This window comes from Ochlerotatus camptorhynchus, unplaced genomic scaffold, assembly GCF_037179485.1.
Source record: "Ochlerotatus camptorhynchus isolate MF236.1 unplaced genomic scaffold, CSIRO-AGI_Acam_v1.1 ptg000023l, whole genome shotgun sequence".
In the NCBI taxonomy this organism is placed as follows: Eukaryota; Metazoa; Arthropoda; class Insecta; order Diptera; family Culicidae; genus Ochlerotatus; species Ochlerotatus camptorhynchus.
In genome coordinates, this window is record NW_027040515.1 from 194,724 (window position 1) to 218,864 (window position 24,141).

General features: G+C 44.0%; 1 protein-coding gene across 1 annotated transcript in view; it reads left to right on the forward strand.

Moving 5' to 3' along the window:
- LOC135706916 (uncharacterized) overlaps positions 1–24,141 on the forward strand; it is a 133,797-nt gene that overhangs the window by 94,028 nt on the left and 15,628 nt on the right. Inside the window, exon 3 of the mRNA XM_065228602.1 lies at positions 21,677–21,833. Within this exon, the coding sequence (XP_065084674.1) occupies positions 21,677–21,833 (157 nt within the window). The remainder of the gene's footprint in view (positions 1–21,676; positions 21,834–24,141) is intronic.

Sequence of the window (24,141 nt, forward strand, 5' to 3'; positions counted from 1 at the left end):
ACGCAGCGGTGAACATTATTGATTTGGCACTCCTCTCGTCACCGGTGGTGGCGGCGTGACAGTAACTCGTATGAAACGAGTTAAGAGCAGGGTTGCCAAATGTCGTTTTCAACGAATGATTTAATGCGATTCTATCGGAAAACTTTTTCGTCAAAATCGTCTAGAATCAATGGCATGAGTGCTTTGACAAATGATTTGAAAGCTCACGACAGGTGAAAACGACAAAACCGAGCACGTCATCAAACAATTTGTCAACACTGGTTGAGCGTGATCTTATTGGCCGTCGGTGTCGTATGCGTTCGAGGTTCGAGTACATATGGTTGAAGTGAGCCATTAATTGCTTTGACTTTTAAATTACTTCGACTGTCTTGCTGTTAATTTGTCAATTAGCAGCCGCGACGATGACGAGCACAGGAACGGCTAGATATGGATTCGATTGTATGGAAGTGATTAAAATGCATTGCTTGATTGACATGCCGTAATAAATTCATCAGTTAGCGATGCAACTAATTGTCGGGAAAGAGATTTCCAACAACCGATAAATTATGTAAAATCTGTGAGTAGAGATAGAGGGAGATTAACTTGCTTACTTGCTTCGTTGCATTACACATTATATGCCTAAGTATCTGTTGTACAGCCAATAAAGATTGCATTTAACAAATTAAATTCTAGATTAAAATTCTCTCAGACGACTTTTAATTTCATAAATTTTCGGTCAAATGGCGTTCTATCGAACGACCCATCCTCTTCGATATTATGTACAGTGTAGTGTGAAAACCTTGAAAACCGGGAAAAAGTCGGGAATTTTAAAAATCCATCAGAACAATAATCTTGTTTCAATGATTTTAACAGTTTATGAATGTCACATAAGTGATATTGACACATATTTAAAAACGAAAAATATTCAAAACCAATCATTTCGTTCAAACAAAAACTTCTACGCAACTAAAATTGTGGTGGATGTTAAACAGCATTCTGACATTCTGACCTGCCCCTGACCTTAGAATTTTTTAAGATTCACATTAAAATTCACTTACACTTTTAAGCCTTAAAACAGTTTTAACCCGATACGGTAAGCCTGGCTTAAGATTCAACTCAGTTCAGTGCCCTACAAAGACGACATCTCCCACGACTTGCAGATTTTCCGTTAAGATTCACGTCGTATACATTCTAGACCAACAATTGAAATAGGCGGAACAGCCAAACGTAAACATTGGCTTTAAACACAAAATTCTCGAGAATCAAAACACTCCCACGCAAACTAACAATGCCATTCGATAAAGCAAGTTTGCTCTATCAGATGAGGAATTTACGTTTAAAGCCATTGTTCACGTTTGGTTGTTCCGCCTATTTCAATTGTTGGTCTAGCATTGTTCATTTAATCCTCTCACCGCTGATGTCGATCGCTTTTCCTGGAATCGGCTACTTTCTTTCGATGCTCTTTTTTACGATCATTACCATGTTCACCCAATGATGATTGCACCAGTTCGAATGCAACAATCAGTCCCTTTGTACCCGGTCGCCGACGAGGCCGACTTCGGTGGAGCAAATGCAAATCACATTTCACTCTCCCTCTCTCACACACACGGCTGCTGCCCAGCTGCTCTGCTGGACTGGGGCTGGTCTGGCATCGAAATAATCTCCCCCATGCGAGCGGCGCACGGGTCTCTCAATTAGCACTCTAGCGCCAGACCGACCAAAGGAGGACTGAGAGCTGCGAATATGTTTGTTTTACAAAATACAGATAATGTTTTAATTACTGGTATTAATAATAATAATAATCAATTTGCTTGTTTTATATTCAGCATCTGCGTTCGCAGCAGTGGCGGCGGCGGCGCATTCTCAGCAATCTTTCCTCCCCAGACCGGGCGAATGCGAAGGTGGTTGCACAGGGAAGTTGGGTGTGAGGGGTTTTGGCGTCCGATTCCACTTCTCTGTATTATAACGAGTTAGCGCCGGTCGTTCAGCGAACAGAACAAATAAAAAAAAAAAGTATGAGAGAAAACAGAAACGCTGATTGTAATATTTAATTTGAGCTCGGTAATGTTTTTCCTATTATGATTACGATGACGATTTACTCCCGCTCGTAGCGTCACTGCCAGAAGTGTAAAGCTTAGTGCCGATGTCTTTTCATATTGATAAACAAAAAATTGGTAAAATGTAAATTTCAGCTAATCGCCCCCTCTCGCTTCCTCCGTGGCCTCCTGGCCGCCTTTGGTTGGTTTATTAGCGAATTCCATCGATTTGTTTTGATTTAAGAGGAAATTTGCATAAGCGCCGCCCGTCAGTCGCGCAGACGGCCCAACCTAACCATGAGAAATGCCATCGCCCATTAGCGCGACGGAGACGACGGACGGCGACGACCGGCCACCAGTTTCCTGGAGTCTCGCAGTCAGCTATTCGACAACGACTATCAATTCCGCATATTTGGATTTTGGTATGGACTGATGTCCATGGTGGTTTATTTTTGGCAGTCGAAACGCAACACTGTTGGGTGAATTAGCTCGAGGAAAGGCGGGGACATCGAGGGCGAAGGGTAAAAGTAAACAATGCACATCAAAACACACATAGTGAAGTGGCGCCTGGTTTCGATGACTTATTGGGAAGTAAGGTTTCTGGCTTCTTTCGTCGCCGTCCGCTTGCCATCCTGGGCGTGGGGCTTGCGGATTCGGATGAATTTGATTAGCATGGCAAATTTGGGTAGTTTTGCGTAATCGAACCGGATTATTGACCTACGGGGTGATGATTCATCGGATTGGAATTCTTCTGGGAACTATAGACACTGCCGGTTCTATCTGTAGTTTTACCGATTATGAGGTAAGATCGTTGGTACCACTGATATTGGACGGCAATGGGCATTTTCGGTCAATTTATCTGAAACAGATAATTTGGATAACAGTTAAAATCGACGTCGACGTATTTCACGATGAAAGCAGTTGATCTATTGCACATTTTGCACCTTCGTAGACTCCTGAGCTGAAATTATTTCCTCAGTCACGATCCCTCACCTCACCCACAGGCGTGCATGCTTTGATCGTTTTTCTTGATTTGTTTTGATTGCTTTCACGCTTGTCAGATTGTATTCAATTCGACAGTGAGCATTCATAAGGGCGAATACGCGATGATCGATTCTCTTCATCGATTTTCTCTTTGCATTGCTACAGCTAAGCGAAACAATTTTCAAGAATTTTTTCAATGCAGAGTAGTAACAGGTTGTATTAGCTATCAAAAGCAATAGCAAACGCACCGAGAAACGTTAAATTTAGCGAGTTATTAACAAAAGAGAAAATCGACGAAGAGAATCGATCATCGCGTATAGGCCCTTATGCATGCTCACTGTCGAATTGTTCTGTTCCACTGCTTTCCTATCGCCTTCATTCCGTGTACATTCATCGATAGGTGGGTATTTTCAAATATCAGTTGTGGAATAATTAATCAAACGATTTCCTCAATTGCAAAGATTGCAAGACTATGGAGAAAAGCCGTCGCTTGGAAGCTTCGGAAAATCCGGAAACAGAAAATCTGTCGCATCTTTCCAACCCCGATGACGAGATGGAATATCCCTAAGATGGCCAAGGAGGAGAAGAACGCTTGATCTCTGATTGATGACCCGGCCGTGATTGTAGATTATCAGTTGAATTTACCCAGTGAAAATCGTGGCTGCGCTCAATCTATGCCGCCGAGTGGCTTGTATGGTTGTTGGCTGCTGGTATCGGTTCGTGAGTTTAAGGATAGGAGTTCAGGAAAAAATGCAGGTAAATTGGGAGTTTCGAGAGACTCTCCCGCGGAGTTTGTGAAAAACTGTTGGTTGTTGTCCCAACAGTTTCTCAAACGTGAGATTGTCTTCGTCTGCGATGGAAATGGTGTTGCCCAGCCGTCATGGTGCACACAAATGCAACCGGATGAAGAAGATTTCAGTCGTTCCACATTATTTAACGATAAATCTTGTCACAGGTCACATACCGTTCACAAAATCACAGCAACAATTTTGCAAAACTCTTCTCTTGCACGTGTACTCTCTTTCCGTAAATAACAAGGCAGTCCATAAGGTGGTGAAGGACACTCTTTTAGAACCCGAGGAACGGAATAGAGCTGGTAGTGGATGTTGCATGGATGATGTGGGCTAATGTCATTTTTGCTTCAGACCCTTGTCTCCACCAAAGCCTGGTAAACGAAAGACCTCCAGCGCACTTGGTGAAGCTTTTCACAGCCAAAGAGCTGCCGCGATTGAGGCAAATTCGCAGCGTCGCAATGAATTCTAGCACCATCAAGAATCCAAACAGAATGGAACCCAGGAATGCTCTTTGGATAAGTAAAAATAAAACTTTTGGTAGGAAATGGGGACTAAAACCTAAAATTATCCACTGGATTTATTTGACGATTGTAAGACTCAGAATAACCTATGCATCATTGGTTTCGTGGCCTAAAACCAATGAATAATCAGCTCAGAAGAAGCTGGGGAGGCTGCAAAGACTAGCCACTCTCTCAATAATTGGTGCAATGATCAGTACACCAAGTATGGCACTAGATGCTCTACTTTGTCTGCTTCCGTCGCATCAATTTATTCAATTAGAAGCCGAAAGGAGTGCATTAAGGATCTGACGGTAACAGAATTTCCTTGAAGGTGATCTTAGAGGACATATGAGCATCTTAAAATGTTCAATATTGATTCTCTTGCAATACAAAATGAAGATTGCATGAAGAAAAAATATCACTTCGATCGTCTTTACAATGTAACAGATGCGGATCGCGATTTGTGGGACAATGGGGGACCAAACATTCGTCCAGGATCAATTGTCTTTTATACAGACCGCTCTAGATTGGATAATCGTGTACGAGCAGGGGTAACAGGTCCAGGAATAATTATCTCAATATCTATAGGCTACTGGTCTACCGTGTTCCAAGCAGAAGTTCAAGCAATTCTTGAATGTTCTTAAATTTGCTTGCGTAGAAATTATAGACACTCGAATATCTGCATTATATCTCATAGCCAAGCAGCACTAAATGCTTTGAAATCAGCCACATGTAATTCTAAACTTGTATGGGAATGTGCAATGTCACTCCAAAAATTGGCCTGGCAATACCAAGTGAACCTATTTTGGGTTCCTGGTCACTGCGGTATTCAAGGGAATGAGAAAGCCGACACACTAGCTAGGCTTAGATCATCTCAACAATTTATAGGACCAGAACCATTCTGTGGAGTTTCTACTTGCTCTCTTAGAATGGAGTTCAAGAAATGGGAAAAAATGAAAGTGGAGACCAATTTTAACAACACTCTCATTGCTAGGCAGTCGAAACGGTTTATTAATCCGAGCATTTCAATGACTAGCAAAATTCTTTTAACTATCAAAGAAAGATCTCAGTATGTACACTGGTTTAATAACAGGAAAACTTCAAGAGGACATGTGTCGATTATATGGCATAGAAAAAGAAGACTCTGAACACCTGCTATGCTCTTGTACAGCAATCTTCAATAACACGTGGATATTTCTGGATAAGGGGCTGACAGAACCCTTTGATATTTGGAATTCAGTTCCCAGCCAAGTAGTGCAATCCATTCGAAATGTATAACGATATACTTTCATTCAGCCTATGTCGGTCGCTACATAGAATGGTGATACGACATGCTGATAAAGCAATATTAAAACGGGGATATATCACAATAGATCTAACTACTGGTCGCAGTGATCAGAATACCTAACACGGAAGAATAACCCAAGGTTAACACTGAACCGTTCCGGATTCCAAAGAAAGTTTTCTACAGTGTGTGTGTGTGTGTGTGTGTGTGTGTGTGTGTGTGTGTGTGTGTGTGTGTGTGTGTGTGTTTTTTTTTTTTTTTTTTTTTTTTTATAGTAAGGTTTAGGAAAGCTTCAAGAAGCCTGGCCTGTAGTGAAGGTGGCACGGTGTGGTATCCACTAGTTGCCTAGTGCAGCTCCACTAAAACCCATTCCTTACTCTCTCCTCTGCCTGGATCCCCCCGGGACCACTGTGAAGCGACTACTTCGGGGGGTGGCTGTGCTCATGCACTTGTCGTACTCTCAGCGCTAGCTGGCGTTGCTAGATCGCTGCGCTTCTCTCCATTTACGCTGCAGCTCTGACATAATCTGTGTGACTGCCCTGCTGACGGCATTCCAAGAGTCCTCCTCTCGACACATTTCATCAACGACATTCTCCACGTTAAGGACGAGCATCTCCGTTCGCACTGCCTCGAACCTTGGACAGTCAAAGACCACATGCTCCGGCGTTTCATCGACGTTGCCACACTCCGGACAGAGGGGTGACGCTGCGTGTCCGAACCGATGCAGGTATTTCCTGAAGCAGCCGTGGCCAGACAGGAACTGCGTTAGGTGGAAATTGACTTCTCCGTGTTTTCTGTTCACCCAGGTCGAAAGAATCGGTATTAGTCTATGTGTCCATCTACCGTTCTCCGTCGTGTTCCACTCCTGTTGCCACTTAGCCAATGACTCCACTCTCACAACTTTCCGTACTCTTCCGGCTTCTCTCTGCCTGTAGCACTCACTGTCCTCCGCCAGGGTGATGCCGATAGGGATCATACCAGCGATAACGCATACTGCTTCCGAAGAGATGGTTCTGTACGCACTCACGACTCGCATGGCCATGAGCCGGAACGTACTGCTCAGTTTCCTTTGGTTCTGCTTCGTTTCCAGCGCTGGAACCCAGGCTGGACCTCCATATCTCAGTATCGATGATGACACGCTGGCCAGAAGACGCCTCTTGCTACTGCTGGGACCAGCGTTGTTCGGCATGATTCTAGCTATCGCGTTGATGGCCTTCGAGGCCTTCTCACAGGCATATTCGACGTGGCTGTTGAAGTTTAGCCGGTCATCGATCATCACTCCCAGGTATTTTAACACACGCTTCGAGGCTATGGTGTGCTCCCCGACGGTGATTTCCGCCCGCTGTACCGCTTTACAGTTACTGACCAATAACACTTCCGTTTTGTGGTGGGCTATTTGCAGCTTCGCTCCTTTCATCCAGTTACCAATCATGTCGATTGCCTCGGTTGACAACACTTCTACCTCTTCCAGCGTCTCGCCTGTTACCGTCAAGACGACGTCGTCCGCAAAGCCAACGATCTCAACTCCTTTGGGCAGTTTCAGCGTTAGCACGCCGTTGTACATCCCGTTCCAGAGCGTTGGACCAAGGATGGAGCCTTGTGGAACTCCCGCTGTGATCCTAATCGATCTCTGTCCCATGTCTGTCTCGTAGACCAGAACCCGGTTCTGGAAATAACTCCTCAGGATCCTGCACAGGTAGTCAGGGACCCTCATTCTATGCAGTGCTTCGGCGATGGCCTCCCAGCTGGCGCTGTTGAACGCATTCTTGACGTCGATCGTTATGACGGCGCAATATCGATCTCCTCTCCGCTTCTGTTTGGACGCCTTTTCAGCTCTCTCGACCACTGTCCGAATTGCATCCACCGTCGATCTCCCTTTCCGGAATCCGAACTGCCTCTCCGACAATCCGTGCTCACTCTCCGTGTATTTCGTCAGCCTGTTTAGGATGATCCTCTCCAAGAGTTTTCCGAGTGTATCCAGCAGGCATATAGGCCTGTACGATGCTGGATCCCCCGGCGGTTTTCCTGGTTTCGGCAGCAACACTAGCTTCTGTATCTTCCACCTGTCAGGGAAGTGACCCTCGTTCAGGCATTTCTGCAGCACCATCCTGAACATGTCCGGGGATGACTGGATCGCCGCTTTCAACGCTACGTTGGGGATTCCATCCGGACCGGGAGCTTTCTTCACCTTCAATCCTTTCGCCACTACTACGAGCTCCTCGTTGGTGATTTCGACGTTATCTCCCTCTCTTTCTCCGTACGGTGTAGGTGGCCAGGTTGTTGGGTCGTGCTTCGGGAAAAGTCCTTCCACGATGACTTTCAGCTTCTCTGGGCACATTTCAGCGGGCATCGTTGGACCTCTGATCTTCGCCATCACGACTCGGTATGCGTCGCCCCAGGGGTTGGCATCAGCGTCTTGACACAGCTCCTTAAAACAGTTCGACTTGCTCTGCTTAATCACTCGTTTAAAAGCGGCCCTGGCCGCTCGAAACACTTCTCTTCGTTCCTCTCTGTATGCTTCCGTTCTTGCTCTCTGAACACGTCTTCTGGCTCTGAGACAACTAGCGCGGAGAGTACTAAGTGCCTCGTTCCACCAGTAGACTGGACGCCGTCTGTTATTTGGCTCCAGTTTCCTCGGCATGGTCGTGTCACATGCTCTCACTAACGTTTCTGTCAGCTCGTCCGCATTTAGATCTACGGGACTCCCGTCCACACGAAGTGCCTCAACGAACAAATCCTTGTCGAAAGCTTTCGTCTTCCACTTTCGGTCACAAGTTCTCGTCCTCCGTACTGCCACAGTATTCCGTTGACCGATGCCATATCGTATCGCCTGATGGTCGCTATGGGTATATCCTTCGCACACTCTCCAATCCATGTTTGCCATCAGCGACGGACTGCAGAAAGTAACGTCGATAATGGATTCTCGGCCATCTCTGCGAAAAGTGCTGCTGGTGCCTTTATTGGCCAGCATAACTTCCAGTTTTGCCAGAGCTTCCAGCAGACTGTGCCCTCTTGCATTGGAACACCTGCTTCCCCACTCCACTGCCCAAGCATTGAAGTCTCCTCCGATGACTACCGGTCGTCGTCCGACCAGCTCTTCGGTAAGTCCATCAAGCATCTCGTAGAACTTCTCAATCGTCCATCTGGGGGGTGCGTAACAACTACACATGAAGATTCCGTTGATTTTGGCGATGACGAAGCCTTCGTATGAGCTCGCAACCACTTCTTGAATGGGGTATCTGCCCATAACTTGTATAGCTGCCATCCCAGCTCTATCCGCAACCCAGTTACCGTTATCGGGAGGGACTCGATACGGTTCCGCAATGATTGCAACGTCGCACTTTGTTTCTGTTGTCGACTGCCACAACAGTTGCTGAGCAATGTCGCAATGATTGAGGTTTATTTGGGTTACCTCCATTACTGTTGGCCTGCCATCGCCTTTTTGTATGCTAGGCATTTGAAGCCTCCCGTCGTATGATCGTTACCGTCCTCTTTTTTGCAGAGCATACACCTCGGATGCTTCGTGCAGCCTCTTGCAATATGGCCTTTCTCTCCGCATTTCCTGCACAGATCAGATCTGTCAGGGCCATTGCAGTTCCTCGCCTGGTGACCGAATCCCATGCACTTGAAGCATCGCTCCAATTGCTTGGTAACCCGAGGAGTGGCTTTCAGCGAGCACAATGACCAGCCAACCTTGACCTTGCCCGTCTCCAACAGCTTATTCGCTGCAGCTGTCGAAAGCCGTATAACCGCCGTTTGCATGCCGCCGTACGCCTTCCTCATGCGGATTGACATCGGGACATCTCCCAGATCGCAGTGCACTCTCAACGCACTTCTTAGCTCCTCTTCTGTGGTGATCTCGTCCAGGTCCCTGCACTCGACCACTGTCTCCTGGGATAGAGCTCTTACGCTCGCCCCTTCGCCAAGAGACTTTTCGACGAGCTCCTTGAAGGCTGAGCTCTTGATAGCAGGATCCTTCTTCAGCTCAAAGAGGATCTCGCCTTTCTGGGTTCGCCTGGTTTTCACCACGTTCTCTCCTAGTTGCTTCAACTCCGGATCCTCTCGTACCTTCCGGAGGAGTGCTGCATACGACGTTTTGTCCTTAGCTTCGACGATCAGAGCATCGCCCTTACTTCGCTCCCGACGAGTCCTGGGTATCACCTTCTTCTGTTCAGCTTTCTTCTTCATGTCTTTTTCCTTCCGTTTTTTCCACTTCTCCTTTGGCTTCTCGACGGTACGCCAGCCTTCCTCCTTGTTGTCTTCTTTGTCGTTCTTGACTTTTTTCAACTCCTCTTCCTCTCCTGGAGTTTCCCTTTTCCTCTTCTCCGAGCGTGGATTTCGAGGTCCCTTTGGCGTCTCCTGTATTTCAGCTGCTGCTTTCTCCTTGGCCTCGATCAGTGCCCTTTCGGCAGTTACGGACCTCGTCCTCAGCGCATCCTGTTCACGTTCGGCAGCAATAATGGCGGATTTGATGCCCGTCACCATTTCCTTTATTGCCTTGTGGACGTTGCTCTTATCCTTGATGAAGTCATGGAGTTCATTGATCCTCCTCCTGACCTCCATCAATTTGGTCTTCCCAAGCTGCAATCCTTCTTGGGGTGTGCTACTGCTGGATTTCGGTGTGAACACCTGGCTTAGCATAAGACCTAGCTCTCCTTGGTGTCCTTGCTGCTCACCTTGGGGCTTACTGCTGCTGTTGGAACTCGCTGTTGCCTCCAGGTTCAACACTGGTGATCTCTGCAATATCCCGCTCCTTGCGAACACGTTCGCTCCTCCGTTTTCAATTTCTGGCGTCTTGCCGTCGTCCTTCATATTTTTTTGGGTTTTCTCATTTTCTTCTTTTTTGTTTTTTTCTCCGTTTTTCTCCATTCTGTTGGGTCCCCCCTCCGGGCCGCTATCTCCACTCGTTGTATGTAGTCGCCTATCGTGATCCCATGGTTATCTATGCAAGCAGGGAGGCCATGCTAGGGTTGACACGGTCCTTCATGGGGGCCGTGTTCAGAGCCAGATCGGCGTAAGTCAGGAATGTTACATCTGAGTCTACTACTCACCAATCACCAATTGGTGACGAGTTTTGAACGTATCCGGAGGCCTGCCAAGGTTTTACCGGGACGGGGGCAGCCGCACTATTAGCCCACTCGCCATTTCAAGAAGGTGTCACCCTTCTTTACTTAGGGAGCAGAATAGCACGACTGTCAGCCCTGTAGCGTGGTATCCAATCCATTGTACCGTGTCGTGTCCATAGTTCCATGCCGTATCCAGTATGCCATAATAAGGATCTTACTGGCGTCGATCCTAATGTGCCGGTTGGCACTCCTGTGTGTGTGTGTGTGTGTGTGTGTGTGTGTGTGTGTGTGTGTGTGTGTGTGTGTGTGTGTGTGTGTGTGTGTGTGAGTGTGAGTGTGTGTGTGTGAGTGTGTGTGTGTGTGTGTGTGTGTGTGTGTGTGTGTGTGTGTGTGTCGGTGTGTGTGTGTGTGTGTGTGTGTGTGTGTGTGTGTGTGTGTGTGTGTGTGTGTGTGTGTGTGTGTGTGTGTGTGTGTGTGTGTGTGTGTGTGTGTGTGTGTGTGTGTGTGTGTGTGTGTGCGTGTGATTACCCTTAAATTAAAGCAGGTTTGGTACGGGAGTTAGAAGGTGTTAGCTCTATTGCAGCTCCATTTCAGAATGCCTGGTAATTCACGACCACTCCGAGGTCACTTTTACTTACAATAAGCCCCGCATGTTCACTCTACCTTCATCAAATGGATAATGGTATCATAAACACACTTCCAGATTCAAAAAATATTATTTCCAAATATGGCACGTATATAGTTTTGAAATTTGTTCAACTGTATTAAATCGATTTGAATGGACATTTCTTATCAATTTTGTTTCGAATACCTCTTGATTCATCTGCTGGCAGCACTTACTGGCCCTTACCGGCGACCAACTCATCTGCCCGCAAATGCAACAACGCCTAAATCTCAAAGCTCTCCGAACGTCCCCTCGAAAATGCAATCGAGATATGTATAAGAACAATCTTCAACTGGAACGTACTCACCAAATCAATACATCCCAGAGCAAATTCCCGATGCTTATTTTTCTCTCGCATACCCGTGTCGTCGAACGGCAAAAAAAGGAAACTCGGTGAGCAATTTTGTGACACGGAATTTTCACTGAACATAAACCGCGAATTCAGGAATTTCACCACACCCAACTGCGAAACACGTTCAGAAGCACTTTTGGTACAATTTCGATCAATTTCTTTCGAAAACACAACAAAAAAAAGTTATAAGCGAGCCAACATCAACACCGATTGTGCCACGCACCTTGCAGCGCGCAAATAATCTAAAATTAAAAATTATCACTCGCGATACCACTAATTTCTGGTCCGGAAGAAAATCAAACAACGCAGATCGCGACATCTCTTCTGATGCTTGTTGAATCACGTTTTCTTTCTCTATTCTAAAATTCCCGGAAAGCGAGAAAACTACCAATCACACACGTATAAACGTCCGGGAGGCAGAGCGCTGCAATTGCAGCCGAAAACTATGAGAGCGAACGCACGCACAAAACAGAGAACAAACTTAAAACACAACCGTATCCAAAGGCGTTCGAAACTGCACCCGCACTTTAGGTGAATCATCCTGTCGCAAAAAAGCCATGCAGGAGACGGATTCTTCATCGCCTTTAACTGGTTTAGCGCATTGGTCACAGGCGGAAGTCATGCTAACTCAGTTTCCAAAAGTGATTTAGAAACAGCGGTGGAGATGCTCTAATACGCAAGGAGGAATTGGATTCTCAAGAGCGCCCAATGCTAGACAGTATATACTACAATATGTCTGATTGGATAACTTTTTCACTGTTTTCACAACACAAAATATGCTCTAATTAGACGATTATCGCAACGAACTGCACTTTCCACTAACAACCAGTACAATATTACAGGTATACTGAACGGAAAAAAACGAATAACGATAGCCCGTGTGATAAAAAATCGACAAATTTAGCAGCGCACAATCACGACGATGTGAATAACAACAACTCAGGCAGGGTTCTATCCTCTAGATCTAAGCATTGACCTATTATCAAAACTAACTTCATCCAGGAAGATTAAATTTTGATAATCCCATTTGATTTCACTCATTTTTAGGCAAACCGGACGACGTCTTCGCTACGTATTTGAATAGCTCGTCCCTCGAGTGCTTTCCAGCCTAAGCCCTTCCTGGCGAAGGATTCGACAAATTGATGATGCAGAAATGGCGATCCGGAACGTGTCTTCAAACAACCGCTTAGCTTCGATAGATAAAGAGTCGGTGTGCAGCGATACAATTCAACCAGCTATGTTTACCTGCACCAAATTTTGTCACGTCGCGTTCTGAAACGTGGAAATCCATTTGGAAATGGTTGACTTATGCTTCCGATAGATGACTGCAAACTTAGCTTTGGATAGACCAAGGAAAAAGTATTCGTTAAGCGCATGAGATGCGTTTTAAAACAGTCTTTAGTGATATTAAATTCAAATTGTTCACAGACAGAACTAAAAGCTCTAAGGCAGGAAATTAAAGGACTATTGAACCCATAACTTTTGCTGTGTCCGGGAATGACGATGAGAGTGGGATACCGTAGTTGACGATGAGGCGCGCTGAGTGTAACTTGTTCATCAAGATCTCCCGGAACAGCACGTTGGTGAAGCACATCAAGTTGGTTGTCGTGGACCGGCGAGGTATGAATCCATGCTGATAATCGGGGATTATCGGTCTTGCAGCATCCAGTATGACACTATGTACAAGCTATTCCAGGACTTTTCCCAGACAGCAAAGAATTCAGATTCCACAATAATTTTCTACGTTGTTCGAATGGCCAGATTGGTGAATGTGCACCATTGACGCTGTTTTCCACCAACTTGGAAACGTTTTCTCCTGCAGCGAACGATTGAACAAAAGTGTCAAAGGCACAGCCAGTGACACAACGCAATTCTTTACCAATAATGGCGACAAACCATCTATTCCTGCTTCTTTCGAAGAATCCAACTTTACCAGTGCAGAGTCGATGTTATAATAAGAGTCCCGCCAAGAGAAAAAGTCACGAACAAGTTTGTGATTTATTTTTTGTCGGAGCAAACGGCAAGCAGATTTTTTGCGCTAGCATCGGATGACTTTGATTCAGAAGTGAAAAATTTCATGTCGATAACGGAGCAGCTTCTGGGTGACAAAAACCATTATAGATCCTGAAAAATGTTCACGCAAGTGCTTGGTATAACTTATAAATACCTACCACAATGTACTAAATAATGCGTTTTTCATCTAAAATTACTTAAATATTGTCATCTGTGGGAATAATAATGTTTATTTACTTTGCTTGTTTGGTACTCCGCTTAACAGTTCGATTGGCCTACTTCTGGCTTCACTCTTGGCGGGACTCTTATTATAACATTGACTCTGTACCAGCGCATTAAGGACTTCATCATAGGAAATTTTGAAGAGTGGTAGGTGAATGTCATAGGATGGCACCTTTTGGAAGCATCCCGAGCGAGGTTCAGGTGAAGTTGAACAGAACACGCTCTGAAGAAAGTCGACTTGCTAATCGGATCCGAATAAAGATTAGCAACCTCGTCAGGTGTGTTCGCCATAGAATCACCGTAGAAGACGTTGTTTGGCAAACGGTTGTTAGTTCTTTCAGCCCTATGGGATGTTTACACTTATGCTATTTCACTAGCGCTAATGAGCCAGCTGCTAGCTAAAAAGCTCACCAGCATAATGTAAACATGGCTTCAGCGTCTACCAGCATGAGATTTCAGGAGCAACTGAAATGTGTGCTAGTGGGCTAGTACACTAGCGCTAGCAAATCCACACAGATGTAAACACCCCATTAACGTGCCAGAACATGGATGGGATTTGCTTCAGATTTGGTACAGTTGGTAGCGTGAAGTAAGTTGCTTGTTGTAGGCTAATTCGATGATGCGATGCGAGTCTCGGAGCTCGTTGGATATTTCAGCGAAAAACCAGCGTGCTTTTCTCAGTTTGTTGCGCAGGGCACGCAGCTCAGCTGTCCAACAAGGTATCCTGTTAACAATGTTTGAGACGTGACGACGACGATGAACATTTGCATGACGTATTTCGTTAAGCTTGTCATAGAACAGGATAACATTTGCATCAACAGAGTGTTCGCTCAAGAATGACTCCCAATCGACAGATGAAAAAGCGTCGCCAAGTGCTGCAAAATTGCAGCACCTGAAATCCAAGTCGATAGCATCCGGATGACGATGCGCGACTGTGCAATATAAACGATGGATGATGATCACCGATGGGCATGATCGGGACCGGTGGTTGCGATGTTTCAATTTCATCTGGAACATTTGTGAATGCTAGATCGAGTAGTCCACCGTTCGAGTTTGCATAGGAATTCATTTGCACTAAGCTAGAAGTATTCGATATTAGATATCCATTTACTTCTTCGTCGAAACACCACTGAAGTTGAGAGAGGTTGTAGTCACCGAAAAGAAGAATGACGTCATTATCCGATTAGCAGTCAGGCACATTTTAGACAGCTGAAGCGTGAGCCAAGTACAACCCTGCATCAGAATTCGGGCAAAGATAAATGCCAAAGATGTTCAGCGATCGTTCGGGAAATATCACACGAACAGCAATTTGTTCGAGTTGCCTACAATCGACCAACGAAACCTACAGGAACGTACATTGCAGCCTATTATTCACAGCTACTAGGACCCGACCACCTCTCGTGTTGTTGCTAGTAGTTTTACTACGATCACATCGGAATGTAGAATAGTCCGAGGTCAGTTCCGCGCTACTTATATCGGATCGGAGCCACGTTTATGTAAAAACTACAATATCATAATCACAGCTTGAAAAACTTAAGTTCAAAGCAGTGGTCTTAGTACGAAGGTCCCTCGAATTCTGGTAGAAGATTGACCGCAGACGATGTCCTGGTTCAGCTGTGCCGTTGTTGCTATTGTTGGTGATTGAATACAGCGCTAGAACCGGAAAACTGATCAGGAGTTGGAAGCATCGATCTCGCACCCCACACACAGGGCCAGGACGACTGATGCACGGCGACGGGAAAAGCTCGACTGTGGTGGGGAGATTAGGGGCTTCCATGATGCCAACATCGTTGCGTCTTAGAGTTGAAGTACACTGAGTTGATATGCTCGGAAAAAGTGAGTTGAACGCCAAAGATCTGAAACCGTGGAGTGAATCAGGAGTTGATCCTGTCGGAAATGAATGGTACTTGCCTATAGCATCGGGCTGGAAGATCACTTCTCCAGGGCCGGCACGACTGTTGAACGAAAACAGGAATGGCACGACTGTGGTGAGAGAATCAGTGCCTTGCATAGTGCGAACATCTAGCGTCCCAGAGCAGCTAACTGTTGCGTTGATTCGTTCCACAGGACTTATTGCGATGATATTGTAAGACGAAGATTTATCGGAGATGCGTCGTTTTTTGGCTGGAATCTACGAACGTTTACTCCATCATGCTAGTAGAGTGAATCACCTCCAACTGAATCCAAGTCCGGTGACACTGACACTTTGAAGGCAACAAAGGTTAGCTCGCTGAGTTGTTTTCCCTTCGATACCAGCTTGGCGCATTTAACTATGGAGTTTTGTACGTTGAAGGTGTCACGAAGGTATTCCAGAACATCTTCTTCGGTTTGCTCAACGTGGAAAGGGGTCATGTAGACCGAATACAGTTCTTCCGGAGGATCGGTGTTGTTCTGTTGATGGCAACGTTCGTTTCTATTCACGACCCTTAGGTGGCCCGATGTGCGATGTCGTTGGGATGACTGATGCTCCAGAGCCACTCGCCTGCGCAGCTCCAGCCGCGATGGTAGCGATGTCGTTACTGGTGGTGGCAGTGTTGGCAAACCAGAAATCAATTGATATTTTTCCGCTCTCATGCGCTCGCAATATCACGCGTGATATTGGAACAAAATATCATGCTTGATATTGATTTTACAAGCTCCTTTGATATCGCGAGACTATTCACAATGTGCAAAAATCAAACTGAGAGTTGGCTCGACACAAAAATGATACTATTGCACATCGTTTTCTTAGAAAGAGAAAGCATAGTTTGCTATCTCTTTTTAATCTTCACCGATGGCAGACGCGAAAGGACTGCTGCAAGCCGTTTTGGAAGTTTCGGTTGCATTCGGGTGTAAAGCGAAAATCATTAAACTCAATCTCACCACAGTTTGGTGAGATTTGCAGTTGGTGAGTTTTGTTAGCTTGATATTCTGAGCTGTGATATCACAGCTTGCAAAATCAACCGTAGTAGTTTGCTTGTTGATTTTTGTCTACGAAAATCAATCGTGATCTTGGGCGTTGGTGAGATTTGATTTTTTGATATTTTCCCAACACTACGCGGTGTTGATCGTAGCTGTAGACATGGCAACGGAACAGGTGGATGATGCACCTGATGCCATTGCAACGGATGTGGTGCTAACGTTGGGTCTACTGGCGGTACTGGCTGTAATAACATTAGCGATGGCCGTTGTGGTGGTAGTTAAGGCTGCAGCTCGACTGGCAACAGGAGTGGTTACCGAGGTCGTTGGCTCATCATGATTACCGAAAATGTTATAACGCAGTGAACTATCAAGATTCATCCGGTCTATGCCGAGGATAGAGTCTGTAGGAGCATTCATTGATGTTCTGGACGACAGCTGATGTAGTCTTGCATCCACGTTCGATTCCTTTCTCATGTGGATGTCCAATTCGAAGATCCTGCATGTCCACTCTGATCATGAGACCACGAAATGCGTTTAGTCTGTGAGATTCACGATCCATGACTATTGGATTAAAATTAACCCTACATGCATCACAGAACCTAAGAAGTCCATCGTTTGACGACCAAGCCTTGAAGTTTGTAACGTTTGTAACCAGCACAATTTACGTGAAGCAGTCTGTTGCAGGTTCCGCTGCAGAGCACATACTTGTCGTTGTCATCAATTCGCTCCGCGCAATTCTTTCATTTTGATTGAAACCTCTGCAGCTGATGTTCCAAAGTCGGTTAACAAACTGAAAGCAAATCGATATTATAGTTTGCAGTTCCTATCACAATGAAAACTTATTTTGATTTCAATTGTCACGACATTAGTCTGATATCATATTGTGCTTCCATTATGCAGTCAAGACTTTTTAAATGAAAGCAACTGAAGTTCTGCTGTTAACGTCTTGTTTAAAATTTAATGTAAGCTCATCTGTCGTTGAACTAACGATTATTGTTTATTTGTTTTGTTTAACATATTTTAGAACATTCCTTACTTGCCCGTGGTTAGATTTGAGCTTAAGCCTTTCAACGTGAGAAGCATGGATGCTAACGATTTACGCCAAGTCCGTATTCAGTTAAACATTATGAATGCAAAATCAGAAATCAAAGTGATTTCTTTGAAAGCAAGATTAGTTTTCCGTTTGATTCAACAATGTAAAATTTTGCTCTCATTTCTGCTGTGTTAACCGTTAAGTCAACCAAAATGAGATCAACTGGAGTATTCAAAATAAGTTACATCATAACAACAAATTTTGATTTCAATTTGATCTCCAACTTTGCTCGGGCAGTTACCACTTCCCTGACGTCGGTAGCATTGGTACTCAGTCAAAAACAATTTCTCAGCGTCACGCTCACATATGACGTGTTTGTTTGTTCACATTTATCTACTGGTTGCTATTCTATACATTCCATTCGACAGAATTGTTCAAAACGGTTCGAAAACCTTTTAACAACGCTTCAAACTTCTCAGGTGATTGTGACTATTGTCGGTCGCCTCATTTTCTTCGGTTCAATTATCGAAATCAGTCGTATTTTGTAGTGCGTATGTTTCATTTGAAGAAAACCTGACTTAACAGGTTTGATCCTTCGTAAAAATGTAAGCAGACTGAAGCTGAAAGACTAAAGAATCGGTTAAATACATTCAGTGTTTTGGTGTTTTGGCGAAATTAACGTTTAAATTTTAGTTGTCGAAAACAGCCCATGGGTGCCGAAGCCATAATTTACCCTATATAAAAACAGTTCTAATATACACTCATAATAATTTTCACGTCCATGCTACGTGAAAACACACATAGATTTTTTCCATCGCACTTTTCACGTAAGTGTTACGTGATTACCGTATGAAAGCACTCATTTCAGTGAGCGAGATGGTCACGGGGTGATCACGTAGATGTTATGTGATTTTTTCGATGGAATTCATGGTGGTTTTCAATGATTTTTATTCCGGTTTAAATCAAATGTATTCTTGATTTCAGATGAAAAAAGATCCTACAGTATTCCTTGACCATTGTATCTTTATTGTGGCAAATATACCTACACACAGAAGTAGAAATTAATTCGAGCGAAACTGGACTCGGGGAGGATATAGAACACATATGATAAAGAGCCATTTAACTAGCAGTTCAATCCATGGTACTCCTTGTCGTCAGACTAAAATAAAGAAACATATTACAAATTATTCTCGCCATAAAATTTGCCTATGATAAAATGTTCAGCCATTATACTTACAACACGAAATAGTCTCACGAAAATAGGCCCCACGATTTTAACTGGCGTGTAAACATGCACATTGCAATTCCACCATATTGTGTACCATTATGAGTGAGGCACTCATTTATTTTTTCATATGTGAAAATCACTTAGGGTTTACGTGAAATGCACATATAATTTGTGTATGTGCAAATCACGTGCGTTTCATTAAAAACCCCATTGACTTTAAAGGGACTTCCTGTTGATACGTATGTGGTATCACGTAGACTCTACTTGTGTCATCAATTTGACATACAAGTGAAAAGAGAGACTCCACGTGATTTTTCACGTAACAATAATGTGTCGATTATTTTGAGTGTATTATCAAAAGTTGTTGTTCTACAACTTTTGTAGATTTTTAAGTATCCAAAGATTTTAACATTTCAAAAATATGCATTTTTCAAAAGCTTTATTATAAAAATATTTCAAAAACATTGAACAAGGATATTTTGAGTAATTTAAGTTTTTGTCAGTTTTTTTTTTTTTTAATTTCTCAGTGTTGGCAAGTTTCCATGAAGAACATTTTATAAAATGAATCGAACTAGCAGTGAGAAATGACTAAGAGTATTTTCAATTATTCTACTGATATCACATAATGGAAAACGTGTTTTTTTTTAAAGAAATGTCATGTCATGTACTCGGAAGTAGTCAACATTCCTCAGTCCAAACAGTGCATGCAAATGATTCATCGTAAAAACTTAACTCCTTACATCAAATTAACTCAATGTGTCACCACTCTTTGGTATCAGCGAACTCTTCCGAGAATAAAATACCGTTGGCCCTCGCTTTTATCAATGATGGGTTTACTACGAAAGTAGTTTAGAATTTCGCACTAATCCCAAATGATACGTGCGCCTGATTAGAGCGCCCTCGGTCGTGGACAAGTTTATACACCATCCGCAAAGACATAAACCACAATTCCACTCAATCAGACTCAATTTGATAGCTCACGAGGCCCGGGTTCCGTTGAACTTTTATTCCTTCCATGTGTCTTTAGTTTACCGGTGACGTCTTTCGTTTGTGTGACATTTGTCGTTCGATCGACCGCGATCTTTGCTGATGGATAAGTAGGCACGTGTTCGCCCTCCTATTTTGACAAGTGATTACGCCCGCGTCGTGTCAATTTGTCGGTGATTGAACCGAGTGACGTCACCACTGGAATTGTGTGTCAACTTTGTTTGACAACTCGCGCGGATTGCTTAGCTCGTCAAATTTGCACAGTCCCACTATTAGACACATGCCAGCAATCCGACGTGCACCCAACCGGGTGAAGCCGCTTCATGCATCGATGACGGCGGTGGCAGCTTACTTTAATGGGATTATTATTTAATATTATCAATAAACAATGTAATAACAAAAACGGTAAACAAACACACAGGCTCTCAAACGTGCACGCGAAATGACGATCCCGTCTCATCGATCGTCTTCCCGTATTCCCATTGGTGGCCATACGTGGGTAGGTGTGTTTGTCTGTGGCATCCTGCGCGTGTATTTTATCGCCGGGGCGCATGGCAGTCGGAAATTAGCACAGCTCGATTGTGACAGTTGATTGGCACTTAGAAATTCGAAAAATTTAAATCCCTGATAAATTTAATCTTTTCCATAATTTTAACTGGCAACGCAATTTTTTGGGAAGTTCAAGTGGATATGCAGGCGACTTCAAGTAAAAGATCAAAGATCTTCCACCAATTCAAACCTCTTCGAAGTAGGATTTTCCTTCAGTTGTTTTCCAACTATTCCCACGATGAATGACCCCTCGGATCATCTAGAAGAGCCACGTTGGAATTCCTTTCAGCATAGGTGGACTTATATTTTAGTAGAAAAACAATACAGTCAACTCTTCACAATCCGATATTCCGTAAATCGGTTTCGAGTAACTGAACTATTTCTGACCAATTCCGGGGTCCCATCTAGTGATTCTCCATTAGTTGTGTTGTAACTAGCTAACTTGATATGAATCGTCAAGTCGATGGTCCGTTCAATATCGCGTTGTACAGAGTTGACTGTATTTACTGTTTACGATTTTCCTATTCCCGTATCCCGTATAGGAAAACGGTTCGAAGCAAACGCACAGAATGGGGCAAGGGGTGATACGCAAGGGGTCGAACAATTTGCAAACACTAATGAAAATTGGCGCCATCATTATCGTTTCGCTCATAATTCCTCTCCCGGACGACGATCGCGGACGATTAATTCCTCCAATACCTACTTCTAACGATTTGTTTTCGCTCGTATCGGCTTTCCTCCGCCGCTGCTGGCCATTAATAACTGCGATGGTGCTTGACGAGTTGTCTTTATTGGTAAATCATCGTTTGCCTGTATAGCAGGTTCCCCTTCGGTCTGGAGACGCTAGCTGAGAACGACAAATGCGACGACGACGGCGATGATGGAAGAGACTTTTTTTTTACCGACCGATCGTTATCGATCGAGTTAAATGAATGCGTTATTTGCCTCTAATGAAGCCATTTTATTTTTATATGCAATCTTCGATTGATTGCGCTCGGTTGTTAGAATGTTGCAGCGATTCAAATGCCGCCGATGACAGGCAAGTGTTAATTTGGATTTTATTGTTCTAATCTTAACTTGCAGATCTCGGAATGTACGGCCAAGGGTGGCGAGTGTGATGAGAGCAAGGGTCGTCCGGTGTGCGGTACTGACAATCAAACCTACCCGACCAGGTGCCATCTGATCCGGGCGCAGTGCAGTGGGCATCAGGTTAGCCTGAAACATCGGGGGACTTGTAAAGGTGAGTGGTTTTGTTTGATGTCCTTTACACTTCTTTTTCTATTACGGGCTTCTGGGGTAAGCACCCCCGGGGGAAATTATTATACAGGGCTGTTACAACAGGCGCGGATTTCGTGATTTTCGCGGATTTGTAGCGGATATAAACTTTCAGTCGAGAAAATCACTATCTGCTATCTCGAAGAGAGTCCGATGGCAATTCAATTTGGAAGCGTGGTCAGTCAGTTGATATCTCCTAGCAGAGGTCGAGTGTATTGATTACATGGTCACGGTGAAGGTCGGCACGGCACGGTTTTCGGGTGGAATTCCGTCGAGAACAGCTTCATCATTTGAGGCCCACTTACGTAGCTGGAAACCACCCTTTGATAGGAGTCCTTCTAGCTGGTTTCGCGGCTCGATTACTTCCGCTGCGGTTTTGCCGTCGGAAAAGGGATAGTCCACGTAGAAATCTTTCTTCAGAACTGTAGCTGCTAAAGGGAAATTAGGTCTGTATTTAGAAGGCTTCCAGACGATGAGCTGGACTGACGTGTCTCGAGGATCGACAAGAGCTTGGCGATACATAATTTTAACGTCTGCGACTATCATGACCTGGTGCTTCCACGAACGCATTGTGATTGACCGTATGTCTACTTGAACGGTTGGCCCAACCATTAGTGCATCGTTCAATGATGCCCTGTAGGAGTCTTGCACGAGGCCTAGAAGACGATCCGTAGTCTCGTGGTTGTGCTGTCTTCGCGAAGCACCGCATGATGTGGAAGATAAAAGCGTTTGACGTTTGGCTCTTCGTAGTCGTGTATCCGCTCCACATGATCAAGGCCGATATACTCTTCTATAAATGCCTTATACTGCTGGCGTGGATCAGGATTCCGGACTAGACGACTTTGTAGCAGATGAAACCTACGGACAGCAGTCCGACGGTTATCCGTAAGTTGCTCAAGGACGGCTTCCTTGAAAGGTAAGTGAACTACGTATCGGCCCTCCGGGGTACGCGACACGGTTTGATAAAAATGCTGCTCGTAGGCTTGCTCTTCAACAGAGTAGGTGGAAGGTAGGGTTACCATATGGTATCCCAAAGGAGGACATGTCCTCCTTTTTCAATTATTTTTCTACATCCTCCTTTTGCACGAAAATGTCATCCTTTTTATCTTTTCATTTTTTTCCAGTAACATATTCATAAAATTGTTTTCAAAGAGCGTTGTTTGCAGAGCTTGTTTGTTTAATTATGTCTCAACCTCATATTATCTAGCAAATTCCATTCGATGGTGGTACTAGGAGTATACTACAGCTGTCAATCCCCTACATTTATAGGCTGGGATTCATTTGGCGAATTTTAAATTATATTTGACAGATGGAAAATTCTCAAATAAACCTGCTATTCTACCAGACTTATTTCAGAAAAACCAGGAATCAATTTCGACAAACAATTTCTCGAAAATCAGACAACAACAGAGGGATTTTCGAACATTATAATTTATTTCACTAAAATTTGATATTTCGAAAATAAATTATAATGTTCGAAAATCTCTCTGTTGTTGATCGTGTGATTTTCGAAAAGGTGTTTGTCAAAATTGCTTCTTGGTTTGCCAGAAATAAATTTGGTACAATAGCAGGTTTATTTGAAAATTTTCTATCTGTCAAATTTAAGTTAAAATTCACCAAATGGAACACCACCACACCACACACATTGAATGTGATTGACGGCACTATGTGTTCGATTTTGACGTTCTAGTTGTATGGGATTTTAGGTATTTTGTTTAGGCCGCTGCCATACTGAGACCGAAGAGGCATACTGAAATCGAATGTAAGCAATAATATCAATAATAAGAATTCTTTTGTATAGAACGCTAATCACGCCTTTTCGCTCCCACCATGGCAGCGGCCTTAGAGTCCTATGCTGAATCAATGGTAAAATTACCAGGTTGCTTAGATGTTACATGTTGATTCCTATCAGCGATGACATGTATTCTGATTTTTGTAAATGATAAAAGTTGGGATGGTTTTAAGGCTGTAAAGTAGTAATTGTCATGCAAATCAGCTAGACTAGATCATTTCCAAGTATCAAAAATGAATTATGAAGGCTAGCTTGATGCATTTTTCAGAAGTACAACTAGAAGATGAATTGAATTGGTAACGACTACAAGTTATGAATAATCTCAATTGAACCTTTGCAAATCATGAATTCTCGCGCAACACAATAAAAGGGCCTATCACTGTTGATCGATTCTCTTCATAGATTTTCGCTTTCAAGAATAACCCGACTTCAAATGAATTTCCCATTCAGTGTGTTGTTTCAGGCGCAAGCTATCATCATC